The sequence below is a fragment of the Pseudonaja textilis genome, chromosome 2 (assembly GCF_049901715.1).
Source record: "Pseudonaja textilis isolate UNSWEBS1 chromosome 2, rPseTex1.2, whole genome shotgun sequence".
NCBI classification, from domain to species: domain Eukaryota; kingdom Metazoa; phylum Chordata; class Lepidosauria; order Squamata; family Elapidae; genus Pseudonaja; species Pseudonaja textilis.
In genome coordinates, this window is record NC_141991.1 from 198692347 (window position 1) to 198710413 (window position 18067).

Consider the following 18067-nt stretch of genomic DNA (forward strand, 5'->3'; position numbering starts at 1 on the left):
ACTTGTGGCATTCTGATCAAAATCTACCAGAATTCACTCAAACTGTCTTTGCCATTAAGTAGGGAACTATGTAAAAGTCTCAATTGACTAAAGCTATAAAAGAAAGTGAAAGTGAAAATTTATATTGCCCGCTTTTCACACATGGAAACTCAAGGTAGCTTTCAAGGATATAAAACATCACATATAAAAAATAAAACTAATGAAAGAAAACAATCAAATAATAAATTAATATAATAATATAATAATAGCCCCCATTCCTCACCACAGCAACAACACATGGATTGATATGACATGTGAAAGATTGTGTTTTGGAATATGGAGGGAGGGAAGGAGAAAGGCAGGAAGGGCGTGTCTATGAAACAAAGAAAGGGGAAACAATCTGAATAAGGATGGTCTCATCTTTTAGACTGGAGCTGATGAACACATGTAGATGTGGGTTCATTATGAAAAAAGGGCTAAAATATACGTCAAAAAGTATGAATTGCCACCATATGGTGATTCCGGGTGAGTATGAAAAAAGGAATTCAGAGATTGGGGATCTTTATTATAACATTCTAATGAACAGTAACAATAAAACAACAAAGGATGAATTGTGAAGAAATTCTGAAAGAATGAGATTTGAGGAGAAAAGTTCTGTTGGTGTTATGAAGGGATGAATGGGAATGAGACAAGATAGTAAAAAAATGGCTATTAGAGCATTAACAGACCTAAGAATTAATTAGGATGACGATTCTTTCATGAGTTCATGCTTTTTTAAAAAAATCTGCTGTTTCAAGTACTATGTTTAAGTACATAATTTGTGTTTAGAAGAATGTTATCTGTAACATCTTCTCTATGGATACTGCATGTAGTACATTATTTTTCAAACAGGCAGCTCTCTTCTGGGTCTGCAACCGACCAAACTTGATGTCATCATCTGTTCTTCTCTTCCCCCCCAAAATTGTTTCAGGAGAAAGGAAAAAAGGGAAGATGACCTGCCTCAGAGGTAGCTGCAAGTACTGGAATGAAGTCAACCCTGATTAATAGTAATCAATTGGGGGCACTAGCTATGATGTATAGAGGACTTTAATAGATATATGTTTAAGCTTTGTGAATTTTTGTATTATCTGCCTTTTCCCCTTTTTTCAATGTTCAATGTTCACAAGGCACAAGACAAATGAAAGATAACCATAGTTGGACCATAAAATAATACATATCCAATTCCAACTGTTGATAAAAATTCTACTTCAGAATCTACATCAGAAAAGCTAGATCTGTAAAATAAATTTAAGTTTTGGATTTTGAATTATGTTATCGAAGTAATAAATATTATAAAGCAATATAATGTAAAATAGTAAAGCACAAAATATGTATCATTATAACAGAACTTGGGGGGGATTTCTATTGAGCATAATACTGACCTCAGGATACGGTCCAAATAGGGAAAGGAGAACAGGAAGCAGCACCAATCCATTCAAAGCACCTAAGATAGTTAAAATCGCCAAAACAGCAAAGAAATACCTGAAACATTTAAAGATATAAACAGTTACAATCAGAAAGTGTGTTCAATACTAAACATAGAAAACAAGACAAATACACAGTACTTTCATTAAATATTCAAGCAAGCATGCTAACATAACATTCTTTTTTTTCTATTTAATGAATAAACTCAGCATGCAATTTTGTTTTCTTTTTTTACCTTTTGGATTAGAGAGTTCTACATTCCACAACCAAAGTGTTAGTTCAAAAAAGGAAAGAAAAAAAGTTTGTTAATTTGCCAGAATCTTTCAGCATGTAATGTTATTTATGAACGTGTTACACAAACATAAAAATATGGAATGCAAACTGAATGACTGAAAGGATTGAAAGCACAAATACAATGAAAGAGGCCCTCCATTAGTGAAAATCCAGCAGAAGCAAACAAATGAAGTGAAGGGTGTAGAATTTAAACAATTTAGCCTAGAAGGAGAAAGAAGTCCACTTCTCCCAGCAACTAATCCAGTGTGAAATGCTCCTGCTCTAACAGCAGAATCTCTAATTAAATCTCTAGTGTATCAGGTAAGGCTTTTCCTTGTCATTCATTAATCATAACTTTCCGCCTTGAATTCTGTGAGCTCCACTTTTACCAAATAGCTCAAATTGCAACCTTTTTAAACACAGGAACCCGCTTTTGCAAAGAAAATGCAAGCCATTCTGTGGTAAGCCAGAGCATTGTATTGCATAAGAGCCCTCTTCAATAGCCAAGCTACATTGCAAGCTAATCTTTTGTTGAACAATTTAGCATCTCTGAACGCTCTTGTTTTGTGTCACCCAATTCAAACATAAAGGCTGAAGGACTATGGAAGAAGAGGAGAGTGCACAAGTGCTTGTCCTTTCCCACCATTGAGGGCTAAGGTCTGGCATCCTTTATGAATAACATGGCAAACCTGCCAGCCAAGAGGAAAGCTGGGCTAGAAAATATCCAGCATGGGGGAAAGTGGGGATGGGATAGGGAGCAGGAAAAAGAGAGGGAGGGGGAGAGAGAGAGCAGGGAGAAAAAGGCTAAACCCAAAGATGCATTTATGGTGCAGATTTTAGGCAACTGTTTGAAAGTGAAAGGAACAGAAGGAAGAGATGAGCCAAATCTTTTGTCAATAGTTTTGGTCATGATGTCATTTAAACCGGGGGAGACTACAGCTATCCTCCCGTTATGGAAGTATTACATCTGTAAGTTTCTGGTCTTAATTAGTGGAAAGGGGAGGGGAAAACAAGCAACCAATTTCCTACACTAATGTAAATGAATACAACTTTATTCTAGAGTTCATAAGCAACTTCATATAAGAGTTGCTGGAGTCAACTGCATCTCATCAGTCTTGCTCTAGAATAAACAGGGTGATTACAGATCTGACCACTGAGTGTATAAAACCTCTACCCAGATGTGCTGTTGAGCTTAAACTCTATTCCTTAAGGGGAAAATGCAGCCTTTCTCGGGTCTTGAAACAATGCCCAAATAAGCTTTGCTTATTTACTTTCCATCCATCTTCAAAAGAGAGAGAGAGAGAAAGAGAGAGAGAGAGAGAGACGGAGAAAGGGAGAGAGAGAGAGAGAGAGAAAATAAACTAAACCAAACCCAGGTTGTGCTAGAAAATAACAAAAGCCAAGCTCAATTTTAAGACACTAAAAATATTTTTTTGAAAAAGTAATTTTTCAAGGATGGAGACCTAAGGGGCAGTACTGACCACTAGTTGTGTGGTGTTCTGTTCTCACAATAAAATATGAACAGAAGCCCCACTGGTAAAAATGAAGAATGCATATCACTAGCAATCTCTTTCCTGAAGTAAAGAATAAGATGGCAATGCCCTTCCCTGTGTTCTATAGGTAGAAGCTATTGAGAGGCGATTAATATTTACTCCAACAGATAAGATAGAAACACATCTCTTACCACAATCAATGGAAGCAGATTAGCAATTGGGAGGCAAACAGGGGAAGGTAAACCATGTGGCGCAGACAACTTGCTCTTCAACATCTTTCTACCACTTACTATTCTGCTCTGCTATTTTCTTCTACCCAGTATAAACACCGTAAGGCTCAGAGTTGCCCAATTGCTGAGGCTGAGCACTCAAAATCCTAATTACTTCATGATGAAATCACATCTGGAATACCTTATGTAAACACTGAGGAGAGAAATGATGCAGGAATGTAATGAAGAACTGAACAGAGGGGAGAAGTAAGAGGAAGCTTATGGGAAGCTAGGTGTAAACTAGCTTCGAATTTGGAGATATAAGAGAGATATGATTTCAAAATGTTTTGAGAAATTACATTTCTGTGGTGTTCTTTTGACTTTTATATGTTTAGCAATCTAATACTAACAATAGGCTGTTTCCATAATATCCATTCATCTTATTCTAGTTTGTCTGCAATGCTATACCGTAGAGAGTTGCTTTTCTGCTCAAAAACTCTGCCTACGAGGCAGATAGGATCCATTTCCAGCATCTCTCCAGAGAGTTTCCTAAAGCAAGAATTGGTTTGATTCTTTTTATCTGAGAAATAAATGCCCTTAATTAAATCCACCAGCTTTCTTTAGGGTCCAACCGAAAGGCCAACAGGAGGTTTTATGGATTTTACAGGACATCCTATAATCTTGCTAACTGAACATTCATTTCTAATTTTCTTTTTTAATTTTGGTCAGAAAAAGCTTTTTATAACCTTTAGTTTGGAAAAAGAAGGGGCGGGGAGAGAAAGGTCCAGGGTGCTTATAGTTTTATAGGATTTTCAACTCAAAATTATTTTCTATATAAATTGTTGTAAACAATGTTTTGGTGAAAGGCCATCTCTGGTTAACCACTGGCAGTACGTAATCTTTGAGATTAACATAATGTTTTTATTAAAGTCTCGGCTGCTAAAGAGCCTTTCTGAGTTTTTCTCAGCACCTGCAATGCAAGCAGGGTTAAAATAACTAGTCACACAGTACAGTAAAAGTGGAGCCACAAGATTGCAGGCATGTTACGTTATTACAACAGCAGGCAGATAGAAATGTCCAAGTTTCCAAAGCAGAAATAGGCAAAATAAATTAGGAATTGTGAGAAGCCACACCCATTAGGGCGGCTGCATCTCTCCCTTTCTCTCCGCCTTAACCCAGTTCAATATTGAAATTCCCAAACTCAAATTGAGACCATCCAAAGCTTGCTGGGAAAAAAGGAAGCAAATAACTGGATCTCCTTGTTCAGAAATAAAGAAACAGGAGAAGTCTGTTTCTACCTTTAGACGAGACAGGAGACAAAAGAGAGAAAAACAGTTACAAAGCAAGTTCTGCTAACAATATTGCCTACAATCCATAATTGGGTGGTGCTTTTATTATAATAAAACAACATTTTATAACAAGCAGGGGCAGATAGTTCTGAACTCTTTATCAAGCAAGAAGTTATAAAATAAAGTATAGAGAAGAAAAAAAGTGTATTGTAAAATTTAAAGCCAATTGTTGGGGGTTTTGCTTCTTATATCCTCCTTGCTTTTTGCTTGAAGAAGAGTTCTGGAGTACTTGAAAGGTTGTGACATTTTTTGGTGTCCAGCCATGTAGTTTGGATTTTATTTCATTGACGAATTTGGATAAAACTGCTCTTCATTAGTGTAACACTGATATACAGCCCAACAGAATATTGCTTCTCTTATCCACATGTCTTATTATTTAATTATTAAGGACATTTAAGTAATTGGATAAGTGAGGTTCATTTTGTTCTCATAAAACAAAAGGGAAAAATGAAAATAAGCAAGTTCTACCTGACAATAAAGTCAAATTCAGATCCTGCAAGCATTAACACGCCAAGTAGTGTAGACACAGCACCATCCAATACAGGTGCAAACATGTGTTCTAATGCAAGGATAGTCCTACGATTTTTGTCTCCTATCGCTGTTAGAAATGCCTAGAAAAAAAAATTAATTAGTATGCACATCTATAAAATATATTCATTATTCTTTCTTCCTGTTTTATGTTTTATTAAAATTCCATTCATTTCACCTAACAAGAAGAACTAGGGTATCACTGATGCTGTGTATTGTTCTTCCTAACATTTAACACGTCTTATCTTTCTTCCATTTAAAACTTGATGACAATGATTTAATATATTACATTACAGTATTAATTACATTAATATTTATACTGGAGTTCCTCTCACCCCTATGTTCTTAAAATGTGTAATCACTCCCTTAATTGTACTTTTTGACCATCTAAGGTCGGAAAAGGTGTTATATCACAGATTGTTATATATCAATATAATACAGCAAAACATCAGCTAGATAAAACAATGTATTTCTGATGTTATATATACAGAGCCCTTATACATAATGGTTTGGATTTCAACTTCCCTTGACCTTAGGAAGCATGGACAATGACAATGACATGTGGGAGTTGTAGTTCCGAACATCTGGACAGCACTGAATTAATGTACATTGTAGTTGTGCTCATAGAAAAATTAAAGAGACAGAAATTGGGATTTGTACATGCAAATAATGGATGGATCAATAGTCACTGCATTTTATAAGTTCTGAGTTACAAAAACATGCAGTGTAGGTTTTAGCACACTAAAATGAATGCATCTGTGAGATGTGGGGGAAAAACAAGAGAAAGGAGAGTAGATATGAATGAAATATTCATTTGCAAAAATTCATTTTAAGTACTACATACTGCAATTTATTGATAGCTAAATACTGAATATTTTATATTCTGTATGACTTTATTTTTTATGTTCAGCCCGCTATCCTCACACTTTTGTAGTTCCCCTGTTAGACTTCTGGTAATGCTTTTCATTTCCAGTTGTGATTCTGGAAGAATGCTTTTAAAATATGTCTTCTATTTTAAGTAAAGCTCCATCGTGATATTAGAAAGCTGACATCCAAGTGCTAGATCAGCAGGCAGTTTTTTAATTTTAAAAAGGGGTAGAAGGCAAGTGGCAAAAAATATTAACTTAACAGGGCTACAAAAAAACCAAACAAACAAAGGTAGCAGTTAGGGCTTTCTATACCTTTTTTTGTTTTGTTTTTTTCAACCCATCCTCAATTCTGCCATCCAATTAAAAAATAAATAAAGACACAAACTGGAAGAAAAATACTCTAAAAGAAATCTGGTAGCTTTATTCTAATTCTTACATGACAGCTGCCTGAAGTATTTTGGTAGCAAATGACTAGGGGCATGGAGATAAAAGGCATAAGTAGATGAGATGTAAACTAATCACCTTGAGGTATGTCAGCATTTTAAAAAATAGTACCTGGTGCTAGTTTTAGGGTGTGTTTGTGTATGAGAGAGACAGAGACAGAGAGGGAATGACAGACATAAATCTGCAATGCATGGGAGAGGATATTTAACCTGTTACATCTTCAACTATAATTCCTACAACAAAAATCTACAATTAGTGCTGTTTAAAACACCCTCCTGTAGGTGCCAAGGAGATAGTGAAATTCACGTAATAGCTTAAATTTTCATCACTCAAATGGCACAGATGGGAAAACTAACACCTAGAAAATTATGTTTCCACATACACTAATATGAGTACGTAGAACCATCTGTTTTGGGAAATAGGCATAATTGATTATGCTATAAAATTACTCCTAATTTAAAGCCTTGGTATTTGCTTTGTACCAGTGTAAATATAAATATGTGAGAATTTGTGCAAACATATAAAAGCACACACACCCCAAAGTAGAAGTTCCTCATCCCATTAAATATATTTTCAAAAAAATCTTCAACATTATGGGGGTAATAGACAAACCAATTTGATTAGAATATTGTATACATATCCCAAATGCCTGAGATAAAGTTTATGAATTCATCTGGAAAAATAATTGTGTGTGTGTGTGTGTGTGTGTGTGTGTATCACCTCTTGATAACTTCTCAAAAAAACAACAACCCCAAAACAAGGAAAACGCATACATTTAAACATGCATGTGACATACTTTTATACTTCTAGTTTATATGAATTAACTGAGAAAACATAAGAAAACAAATAACTAAGAAATACGTAAACATTTTAATGTTTTGCTATTGCATGCAAAGTATTTGCAATTTATTTATATGGTCATATTGTGGTATGCAAATTTGTACTTGATTTTAGAACAACTGCACAACAATTCCCCCCCCACACACACACACATTTCATGTCAGAAATTAGAAGCAATGTTGCCACCTACCAAAGCAATATGAACTGTGAATTCCACTCCAATTCCAACAGATGCAATCAGGATGACAACAGGAACTGCACTTAGTTTTATTCCAATTAGACCCATCATGCCAAAGAGTTCCACCGTCATAAGAGCCAGTACAACCACCTAAAAGATTTTGGATGGTGGTTAATGATTTATCAGGTTGCAGAAACAAAAGCACAGATGCAAAGCACAACTAGCTTATTTTTTTTAAAACCCTTAAGTTATTATATTAAGTGTCTATATCCTTAGAAATGTCATATAGTAATTTCCTCTGAAGGTAAGTTTATAATTTGGCACTGCAATCTAAAACTTTGTTAGTCTTCATTTTTTTTGCAATGTTTCACCCTCTACTTAATTCAGTCCTAGTACTGAGATAGATATATAAAAAGATACAAGATTTTGACTAAGTAGATAACTGTAGGAGGAGGTCAAAACATTCTGTACAAATGATAGAATTCCTTTCTATAACCCAAAACCACTTCTGTTGGAATCACAATAAATTATTTTATAAGCTAATGACTCATGACTGATAACATACACAGCCAAGTCTTTAGACAGCTCTTCTAGACTAAACATTTACCTTTTTACATACCTGTTATACTAATCTATAGGCTGAAACCCAGTAATCATTTTTTACCTCTACCATTTTATAAGTTGCAGAGAAGTTCATAAAGTTTAGGCAGAATAACATCAAACATTCTGCTTGAAAAGAATACTAGTGTACTGAAAGACATTTGGTGCTTCGCAGAACATATACAAAAGTAGTCTGTCTGTTCAGTTTATATTCACCATTTTATTTATTTATTTTACACTCAGCAGCACTATGCCACATTCTTCTCTCCCGTTGGAGTTGAACATTGTTAACGACAACCAGACTCCTCAACAGTGAAAGAGTCGCATAATACCCACCACAGTCTAGGATTATAGTTACCTTGAGGTAAAATGAGCAACCTATAAATGTTATAAATAATGAGTTATACTAGCATTAGAGGTCAATGGGTGCTCAGATGCTCAGAGAGTCTGTGCAGTTTAAGGAGAGCCATGCTTTGGGGATTAGCTTGCATTTCTCATCTGGAATCCCTGAAACCTTGCGAACTAACAGCAAAGGCTGTATAGGTTTAAATGAAGATGTTTCAAACAAGAAAATGATTCCCAAAGCCAAAATTGTCCATTACAAATACATACTGTACATACTTAAAAACAAAAGTTATAATTTTTACCTTATTTTCTAGGGTATTTAGATAAAGCTAAATGTTTTAGCCATCTTTATTTCTAAAACTTCCACTTAATACTGGGTCAAAATATTAAGGCTATTACAGCATATACCTTTAGCAAGAAAACCTGCCCCCTCAAGAAGTAGAATAAATATATCATGAATGATGCAATATACACACTCCACTAGTAGCTCAGACATAAACAAAACCTTCCTGAGTTAGAGCTAGGCTAAAAGGAATTTGACTTCAACAAATACTTACAATGATCCCAGCTGTCCAGGGGTTCAGAAGAATGAGGGCACACACCAGAAATGTGCAGGCCAGAACCACGCTAATGGATAAGAGGAGCCAATGACGAAGGCTTATATATTGTTCCCAAAAGAGAAATGGATATCCATTTGGATAACTGGGAATGCCAAGGCTAGTATAATTATTGCAGATTGCTCTCACTTTCTCTATTGCTTCCACAAAATCAGAAGTATCGCGCAGTCCATTGAGGTAGAAAGGAAATTGAGCATATTCAATAGGCTCAGCTTCTGGGACTAAGGAAAGGAGGGAAAAGGACAATAAATATAAATATTTTATACATACACATGGAAAGAATCTGAATGTAGAAGGAAAAAGATGAGTGTGATTGTTTAGATGTCCTGTGTTAGCATAGTAGTGCGTAGTAGCATAGTGTAGTAATTTACATTTAAATATGACTTTGGATACACCGTGAAATGCCACACATACAGTTCTCTGAATAACAAAAAGGCACAGGGTATGTCAGATTTCATTCATGCATGCCTCCATTGGATTCTATGCAGTGTATATTTGAATGCTACAAAGAAATCCTGAAAAAAACATTCTAAAGAGAAAATAGCAGCGGTATTCTAAAACCACTAATTTTTTTGGGCTGGAGTCCTCGTTGTCTCAAAACAGAAAAAAAAATCCTTCAGAATTGACTTTTTTTTATTATCACACAGTAGATTTTTGTAACATTACTGCACATTGTAGGGAATTTCAGAGTAGTTGGTAAGTTTGTCCATCGTAAAAGCAAAGATAAACTAACATATTTTCCGTGGGTTAATTTTATGTGAACCAGATCATGAAAGTTGATGCTCTAATGCATTTTGGCCTTTATGATTCTATAAGATTGTCTGTCATTGTTTTAACTAATTAATTCTGTACCCATATTCTAAACTTCTCCTATTAACCTGGAACAAGTTATATTATAAAAGTACCCACATTGTTTACAAACTGTCAAAGCATAAAATACTTCTATTTAAAGTATTTTAGATAGGAAGCCGAACTACTAGGATGGAAAGGATTTGAAAATATCCAACTTAATCTATTTTGTTTCACAATTTGCTATCAGCCAACATTAAGCCACGTTAAGTAGCAACCTCACAAGTATTTGCAGATTAAATTATGTTTAATATTTGGACTGAGGGAATTACAAAATCTCAAGTACCTTTATACCATTCTGATATAAGGGTAATACTTCTGAAATCCTTGTATTGCTGACAGCACTATAATCCCAACAATTTACAACGAAGCAGTGAATAGGGCCAGGATTATCAGTTAAATATTTTGAATGCTAAAATTAGCCAGTACTGTACATTTGTTACATTTTCTCTGGCTATTGAAAATAACCTTGAGAGTCAGTCAAAGAAAGATTAAATACTTCAAGTAGTTAATTCAGGAAATACATAATTTTTTATCCTTTAATGACATGGCATATCTACATTTTTCATGCTCTTTTTGAAAGCAATGCTAAGTCCACCATACAACCCATTCTTTTCTCCCACTAAAGAAAGCTTTTTATAACTAGCTTTGGAGCAAACTAGCTGTGTGTTCCTGACTCTGCAGGGTCATTCCCTTGACTTGCTAAACATGGTTTGCCCTATTATAATCTCAACTATAAATTTTCATTAAGACACGATTTGGCTGGGTGCCCAAGAGCTTTAGGATTGAGATAGAAGGACAATTTCCTTGTTATCCAGTTGTATTGCCGTAAATACCCCTTCACTTCTTCCTTCACGCCTGCCACCCAATAACTAGCGAGCAGCCCAACCAATAAATCAAGTGTCAAAACAACATTAAATTAGTATTGCTATTTAGAGAGGGTTGAGGAAAAATGCAAGGAAAATGGATATAGTTCTTTTAGATGTCTTCTCATCCCCACCCTTATAGTTCACAGATACAAGGTAGGTGTTAGAGAATAATCTAGTTTTCCAGAAATTCTTTGCTTGCTGACAGATTCCAAACAAACCTACAATCATTCCCAATGACAAAAAATCTGCATGGAACTAGGTGGTTTCCCTTACTTATAAAATGAGCTTGCCCTACTGAAATGAAATACTTAATGCAAGATTTAAACTTTGATATAAACTGTTAAATATTTTTTTCCAAAATGCTACTACAGTACAGCATTCTTCTACTACATTACACAACCACATCTATCTCCTGAGTTTTTACAGAATAAAGCAATATATATTATTTTGTTTATAATCAGAGTCCTGGAAAATGTCAGTGGACTTAAAAGCTGCTAAGCCTGGAAGGAAAAGCAGAGACATTTGAATAAATAGCAAGATATTATAATAAAAGGTTCCTTACTGGTTACTGGCATATAGTCTGCTTTATCATGGACCCATTCTGGACGGTGGGGCCGGATGTTGGCTTGAGAGGCGGCATAGGCCACAGGATCATTGCTAACCCAGGCTGTTAGGTACATGTAGAAGGCCTTTGGGTTAATGATTCCATCTGCATCCACCAAGCGCTGTTTAGCCAACTGAAAAATGCAAAGTCTTTCAGAATCACTCTTGCTCAAATCTTTAACACAAAAAGGCTGAGGCACACAGCAGATGAGAGCACACAGAACATATGTTTGTGAGAAACATATTTTTATAGAGAGACCACAAGCATATTATTCCCAGCATGGGAGATATTTTGTATCCAGATTTTTCAAACTGCTTGGAATGGTGTAAAACGCTTTGCGTGCAATTCGTCAGAAACATTAAATCAAAAGAAGGTTCCAGATGAATACTGAGCCAATTAAGCCTAAATTCTCATACACAGTCTGCAGCCAAGAGGGGCAAATGACCAAACTGCCAAGAAATATATTTAAAGGTGGTTTTGAGAAAAGGGAAGGAAAAAAAAATCTGGCAAGAGTCCTGCAGACGTCTGTGTGCAGTTAACCTCTGTTGTTAACACTGAAGGAAATGCCACCCAGTAAATGGAGGAGAGCTATAAAAATAAAACAACATCTGTACAAATTTTGCTAACGCTTGTCTCCTATGACCTACATATTTAGAAGATACCCAGCATCAAAAACCAGATGAATGTATCCTGAATATTCTCTTCAGGGGGACAAATAGGCAAATGAATTGACCAAAATCTACTTTGTTAAACTACAAAAATTGTGATATTCAGTAGTGCTAGAAAAGAAAGGGGCTTTTTGGTTTGTTCTTCATTCTGCCACAACTTTCATTTTTAAGGCTTTCTAATTATTTGAAAGAATAGTGGCAACAATGCTTTTTAAAAAAGTTAGAATCTAGAATCAATTAACCCACCAACTTTATGTCTTCAAATTGTTTCTAGACTTGCAGAATAAAATTCATGGGTCCTGAGGTTCTCATAGAACAATTTTATCTCTCTCAGGCAGAGGAAATTATATCGCGAGCCACAGGCCTACCAAATTTGTTATACTGGTATTTTAAGTTTTAAGAGTCATTTGGAATTCTTTAATTTCATTTTATGTCCCCGTTCTGCCTCCTTCTTCTGATGGATTTCTTGATGAAGGCTGACACACTAATAACATAAATATACAAAATGCCCATTTTAAAAATGTCAGATGCCAATCATCATTATCATCATCATCTAATTTGTGGCAGGAAAGATTTAATTTTATCCTATGCAGTAAAATATACTGTCCTTATTGGCAGAATTCTGCTTTCCACTGTTTACTGGGAACTCAGAGGAGAAAGGGACAATAAGAACTAACCTATTTCAGTGTGTGGGAAGACTGACAAGAGAAAGATAATCCTTTTTTTAACGACCCTATAATCCCTTGCAGGGTGGAGTCTGGGCAACTGAATGGAGCTGAGTGTTTACTGGCCAGATGCCCTTCCTGTTGCCAATGTGGAGGTTTTTTTCCAGCAGATATATTCTCAGTCTGCCCAGAAAGAGAAATAGCTGCCTCTACCAAGGATCGAACTCACAGCCTCCTGATTGTGAGGCAAGAGCTCCACCTCTAGCACTACTTGACAAGAGATATACTTTGGATAATCTGAGCCTAGCCTTTCAAGGTTGAAAATTACAACTCCTGCCCAGAGAAGAAAAAAGAAAGAAAAAGAAAAACAAGGAAGTCCAGTTACCTCTTGAAAAAGCACCTTTGGGTCCTGCCCAAAAAAGCAAACTTAGGAAAAACTTTTGGGTTTGATGTAAAATGTACACATTGAATCATTCCAATAATTGCGCAGCTACATTCTGAACTAATTGTAATTTCTGAACAGATTTGCAAAGGAAAACAAATATAAAATGCACCCCAGGAATCTACCTTAGAAGTTACTCCCCTTAAGAAATGCTCTAGCTAGCCAGTAAATCAGCCTAAGCTGCCAACAAGCAAGTCTAGCTATGGCAACTATCCTGAGTCCCAACAATAAATCTTCCCACAGCAGCTGTGCTCTGCTTCTTGGAGAATGTGACTCATCCTCAACAAAAGAAGTACACCTTTTGGTTGGGTTCCTGTCTTTAAAACAGGGTTGTCTAACCTTGGCAACTTTAAAGACTTGTGGACTTCAATTCCCAAGCATCTGTTCAGAACTTTCAGAGCTTTACATGATTCCGGTCTAAAGAAGAAACAGATCTGTATCCTTGGTGTACTCATAATCAGAGAACGTTAGACAATACCCAATATCTTCATGAATATTATGAAAAGCACACAAGTCTAAATCACACTGTGCAAAACTCCAGAATCAAGTCATTTAAGACAAGAGAAACATTTTCTTTGGATTTTTCCCAACAGTTAGGAGCAAACTCACCATAACAGAGTAGCTATGGCTCTTGGCCTAGTGAAGGCCTCAAAAAAGGCTATCCTAGCACCCAAGACAACTAAAAAATGTAGAGAAATATTAGAATTATATTCTGATTCCTATTAAGTGATGAGCAGGCTAGGATCCATGCTATTGCTGATAACTTAAGAAACTCTAGAGCTCCACAGCTCCAATCTACTTTCTAGAAAAATATATCCAAAACCTGTGCAGTCATTATTCAGGGTGAAAGGATTCCTGTGTGCATTTTTTTCAGAGATTTCAAATTTGCTTTCCTTCAGGAGGCAATAACAAATAGCACAAATGCTATTAACTCATCATCAAACTAGTCCGTTTAAGGTAGCTGCATACCACTTAGGCAAAGGATAGAATAAGATTTTATATGGTGAAAGGAAGAAAACGAGGGAGAAGGTAATGTGGTTCATTGCCAATATAACATAACATCCAGGAGGGGGAATAGTATTTATTGCTCCACTGTGGTTCCTGGGAGGCTGCCCAGAGCCTGAAGCTGAATACAGCCAATCCCAAAGGTCAAGAAGCAAGCATACCAGTCATCAGCCGGATGTTTTCAACAATTCTGAGCACATTTTCAGCTCAGTATAGTCAACTGAAATCAACTGGAACTCATTCTAGCAATTGCTAGTTGTGAGCACATGCATATTGACATTGGTTAAACAGCCAATTTATCTTAAGCTTATTTCTACCATTGTTCATTACTTCTTTTGCTTTTGGTGTGTTAAAATTACCGAGCAAATACAGGGATCTTATAAAAATGGGAGCAGCTCAGAGCTATTGTCTTCCAAGTTCATTAAAGTTTTAAGAGTAAATGAGTTCATGAATAAAGAAACATTTGCACTGTCCCATTTGAAACCACAGACATACGACTGTATTTTTGAACATACCTGGCTCATGTTAAGGGGTTTATCTCGGATGTTTGAAATAGTCTGAACTAGAAGTTTGTAAGCCAAAACAGCGTCTTCAGATCCATTTTTGTAACTCTGAAGGGTGATCTTCCCAGATTTCCAGTCTTTGTCAAAAGCTTCTTGAAGACCTGTTGGAAGGCAACACTCCCACTGGTTAATAAATCCTCATCTACCCAGCTCAAAATGGAAGAGAGACAGGAGACTAACAAGACTTTTTTTCCCAACTAATAAAGAAAGGGTTTCAGGACTCCAAGGTTTTCGGCTCTTGAGTAAGTGCTGACAAGACTTGTGAAACGTTGCCATTACTTTCCTAGTGTTCTTTTTGCCTCTTAGTTCTGTCTGTTCCAGTATCTCCCCATAGCCCTGTAACAAGAAGAGTCTGGCTGGAGAACTGTCACCTGCCTCCCAAGCAGATGTTTGGGAGGGAGCCCTAAACTTGAGACACTGGCCTCCCAGAAGTGCAGGCCTTGCATAGCTTGCCTTCGCCATCTTCCAACTTGTCTATGGAAGGCTGCCAGGCCAGGGTTCCAGACAGACCTCCTGCTGTCTCAAAACTAGCCCAATTCTCCCACACCCACTTAGCTAAACTTCTCCACACGTGAAAACATTGACATCATAACACTACTGTGTGTGTGTGTGTGGCTGAACACATGGCTTGTATATAACAAAACAAGCTTTGCAGGCACTTCATGCGTGCAAGATTTACTCTGGCACTCGAGCTCACTTCAGCTATGCAGTATTTCAAATTTGATCTGTAAAAGGCACTTCAGAGCATATGGGAATGCAAAAATGCAGCAGCCCCCAAACCAGCCAGATGCTTTAATGTGTTGCAATAGGTGTTATGTTCATGTACCTATCTTCTCCAAAACATTTCTTGGAGATCAGATATGAAGGACTGCTCAGTCTTAATGTTTATGCGTAGAGGAAGAGAATGTATACAACCAATACAGGTTTGGTAAAACATTTCTTTTAAACTTAAAAAAAGTCTCCATGTTTTGTGACAGAACTCCGATGAGCAGGGTTACTATCTGTACGGTGTGCTAATAAGAAATGAGAACACACACACAGTAAAGAACCGGACTTGAAAACTACAATGAAAGACGTAAGCAGCAAGTAACTTGCAAACAAAACGCTAAGAGGGAAAATTCATTGCTTCATTTAAATACAATCCAGGTACTGAGCCAAAAAACTGTAATAACAAAATCAGAAATGGGGCCATTATCTGAAAAAAAAGTTTTATCCATTCATAACCCTAAAAGGAATTACACAACGGGGAGGAGACACAAAGGACTTTAGTTGTTTCGGCTACCACTAGATGCTGAAGCCATAGGTTATACAACAACATGACCAGAAATTCCACCGCGAAGCTGGAGGAAAAAGAAACTCACACCGCACCATTCAAACTTCAAACAGCAACCCAGCTCCTGCTTGAGCACAGCATGAGTGAACATGATTTTGTCAATTTGTTCCATCTGTTCAACTTGTGGAGCTAATACAAGTTGTGGGATCTGCTGCCAGCACGTGTAAAGATCACAGCCAACACCTATTCACTCTCAACTGTTCTTTTCCTCTTTGCCACCCCTTCCAAGGGAGAGGTTGAGGGGAAAAAAATACCTCACAGAGCAAATTTGGATCAGATTTAGAATAGGAAGCCACAGCCCGGCGCAAGGAGGCTATGTGAGAACAGATGAACCAACCGCATGTCTAAAGCAGAGAAGGGAAGGGTGGGAGGGATCCACCAACCCACCTCACAGCTGCACTGGGAGGCTGTTATCAAAACCATCCTTACAGAACTGATAGGTTAGCCATAGCTACAAAGAGGGAAGAAACTCTGAAAGAAGAACAGAGTCTGAATGACACAACCATGGGTACTCATTCTTGTTTGCAATCTCTTTCTCTGTTTCCTGTAGAGAAGGGTGTCCAACCTTGACAACTTTAAGACTTGTGGACTTCAACTCCCAGAATTCTACAGCCAGTCAAGCTGGCTAGGGAATTCTGAGAGTTGAAGACCACAAGTCTTAAAGTTGCCGAGGTTGGACACCTCTGCTTTAGAGTTTTCCACATGCAGAAATTTATAATAAAACTTTCTCTTTGACATTCGGAATAAAAACACTGAGAGGGTGCACACCTAACCAGACACAACACATACAACTTGGCTAGAGAAAGAGAGAACGGCTATTGACCCTAGTTATTTGAAATTAATTTACAAAGCTGCACCCCCCCCAAAAAAAAATACTGATATAGATATAGATATATATTGCATAATATGAATTTATCCGATTAGTGTGTAGAATATCCATCTGGCATTCCCTGAAATGTTGGTCAGAGAGAATATATATACTGTATTTCAATGCAGATTAATCGTTTCTTTTCTTAGTTAAAAGAAAGAAATAACTGAGTTATCTGCATAAAATTAGTGTAGGTGTCTCAAAAAGAATATGAGTAGTCCTTGTTGAGTGACTATAACTGGGATCTCCAACTCAGTTATTAAGCAAAGTGATCTCGAAATGAAACTGCAACTTTGCACATGATTTTATTTTTGCTTTGCTTTGCTTTGCAGACCTCAAAAAGAACTCCTCATAAATGTGAGGACTTGTTGGCAAATAAATTATACAGGACTATCTGTATAATTGGTAAAAAACTCAATTTTCATAAAAATTACACAGGAGAAAAGCATCAATTATTGTTACGATCAGGGGTGGGATTCAAATTTCTTAACAACCGGTTCTGTGAATATGGCCTAATTTGTGGGTGTGGCTTGGTGGTCATGTGACTGGGTGGGCGTGGCTTGTTGACTGGGCAAGGCTTGGTGATCATGTGACTTGGTGGGCATGGCTTGTATATAATTATTATAAATATTTATGTAAATATTTATTTATTTTATTTAAAAAGAGCAACTTTTACCCAAAACAGGCAAAGCAGGCAGGCAGATTGAGTTGCTCACAGAATCACTTAGAGATCTATCTATCTGCAATCGGTTATCTGAGTCTGTCACATAAAATTTGCTAGCAAGCAAACTCACAAAATTAACTCAGAACATACCATGTATGTACATATTGAATTTTTTACTAAAAAAAGAGCAACTTTTACCCCAAAGCAGGCAGGCAGATTGAGTTGCTCACAGAATCACAGATTAACTAAGAGATCTATCTATCTGCAATCGGCTACTTGAGTCTGCACTGAAAAGATTCAGTCCTGAAGAAGGTTCGGCTCAGCTTTTAGATTAGCCAGAAAGCAAGAA

At 36.7% G+C, this 18067-nt stretch overlaps 1 protein-coding gene across 2 annotated transcripts in view; it reads right to left on the reverse strand.

The window, feature by feature from the left end:
- PTCH1 (patched 1) overlaps window positions 1–18067 on the reverse strand; it is a 99107-nt gene that overhangs the window by 8399 nt on the left and 72641 nt on the right. Inside the window, exons 16-22 of one of the 2 annotated variants that reach the window (XM_087926820.1) lie at window positions 14806–14954; window positions 11469–11643; window positions 9129–9409; window positions 7639–7776; window positions 5236–5378; window positions 1679–1696; window positions 1415–1500 (exon numbers count right to left, since the gene is read on the reverse strand). In XM_087926820.1, the coding sequence (XP_087782946.1) occupies window positions 1687–1696; window positions 5236–5378; window positions 7639–7776; window positions 9129–9409; window positions 11469–11643; window positions 14806–14954 (896 nt within the window). In that variant the 3' untranslated portion in view covers window positions 1415–1500; window positions 1679–1686. Of the gene's footprint in view, window positions 1–1400; window positions 1501–1678; window positions 1697–5235; window positions 5379–7638; window positions 7777–9128; window positions 9410–11468; window positions 11644–14805; window positions 14955–18067 lie in introns of those variants that run through there. The other variant, XM_087926819.1, reaches the window with a different exon arrangement.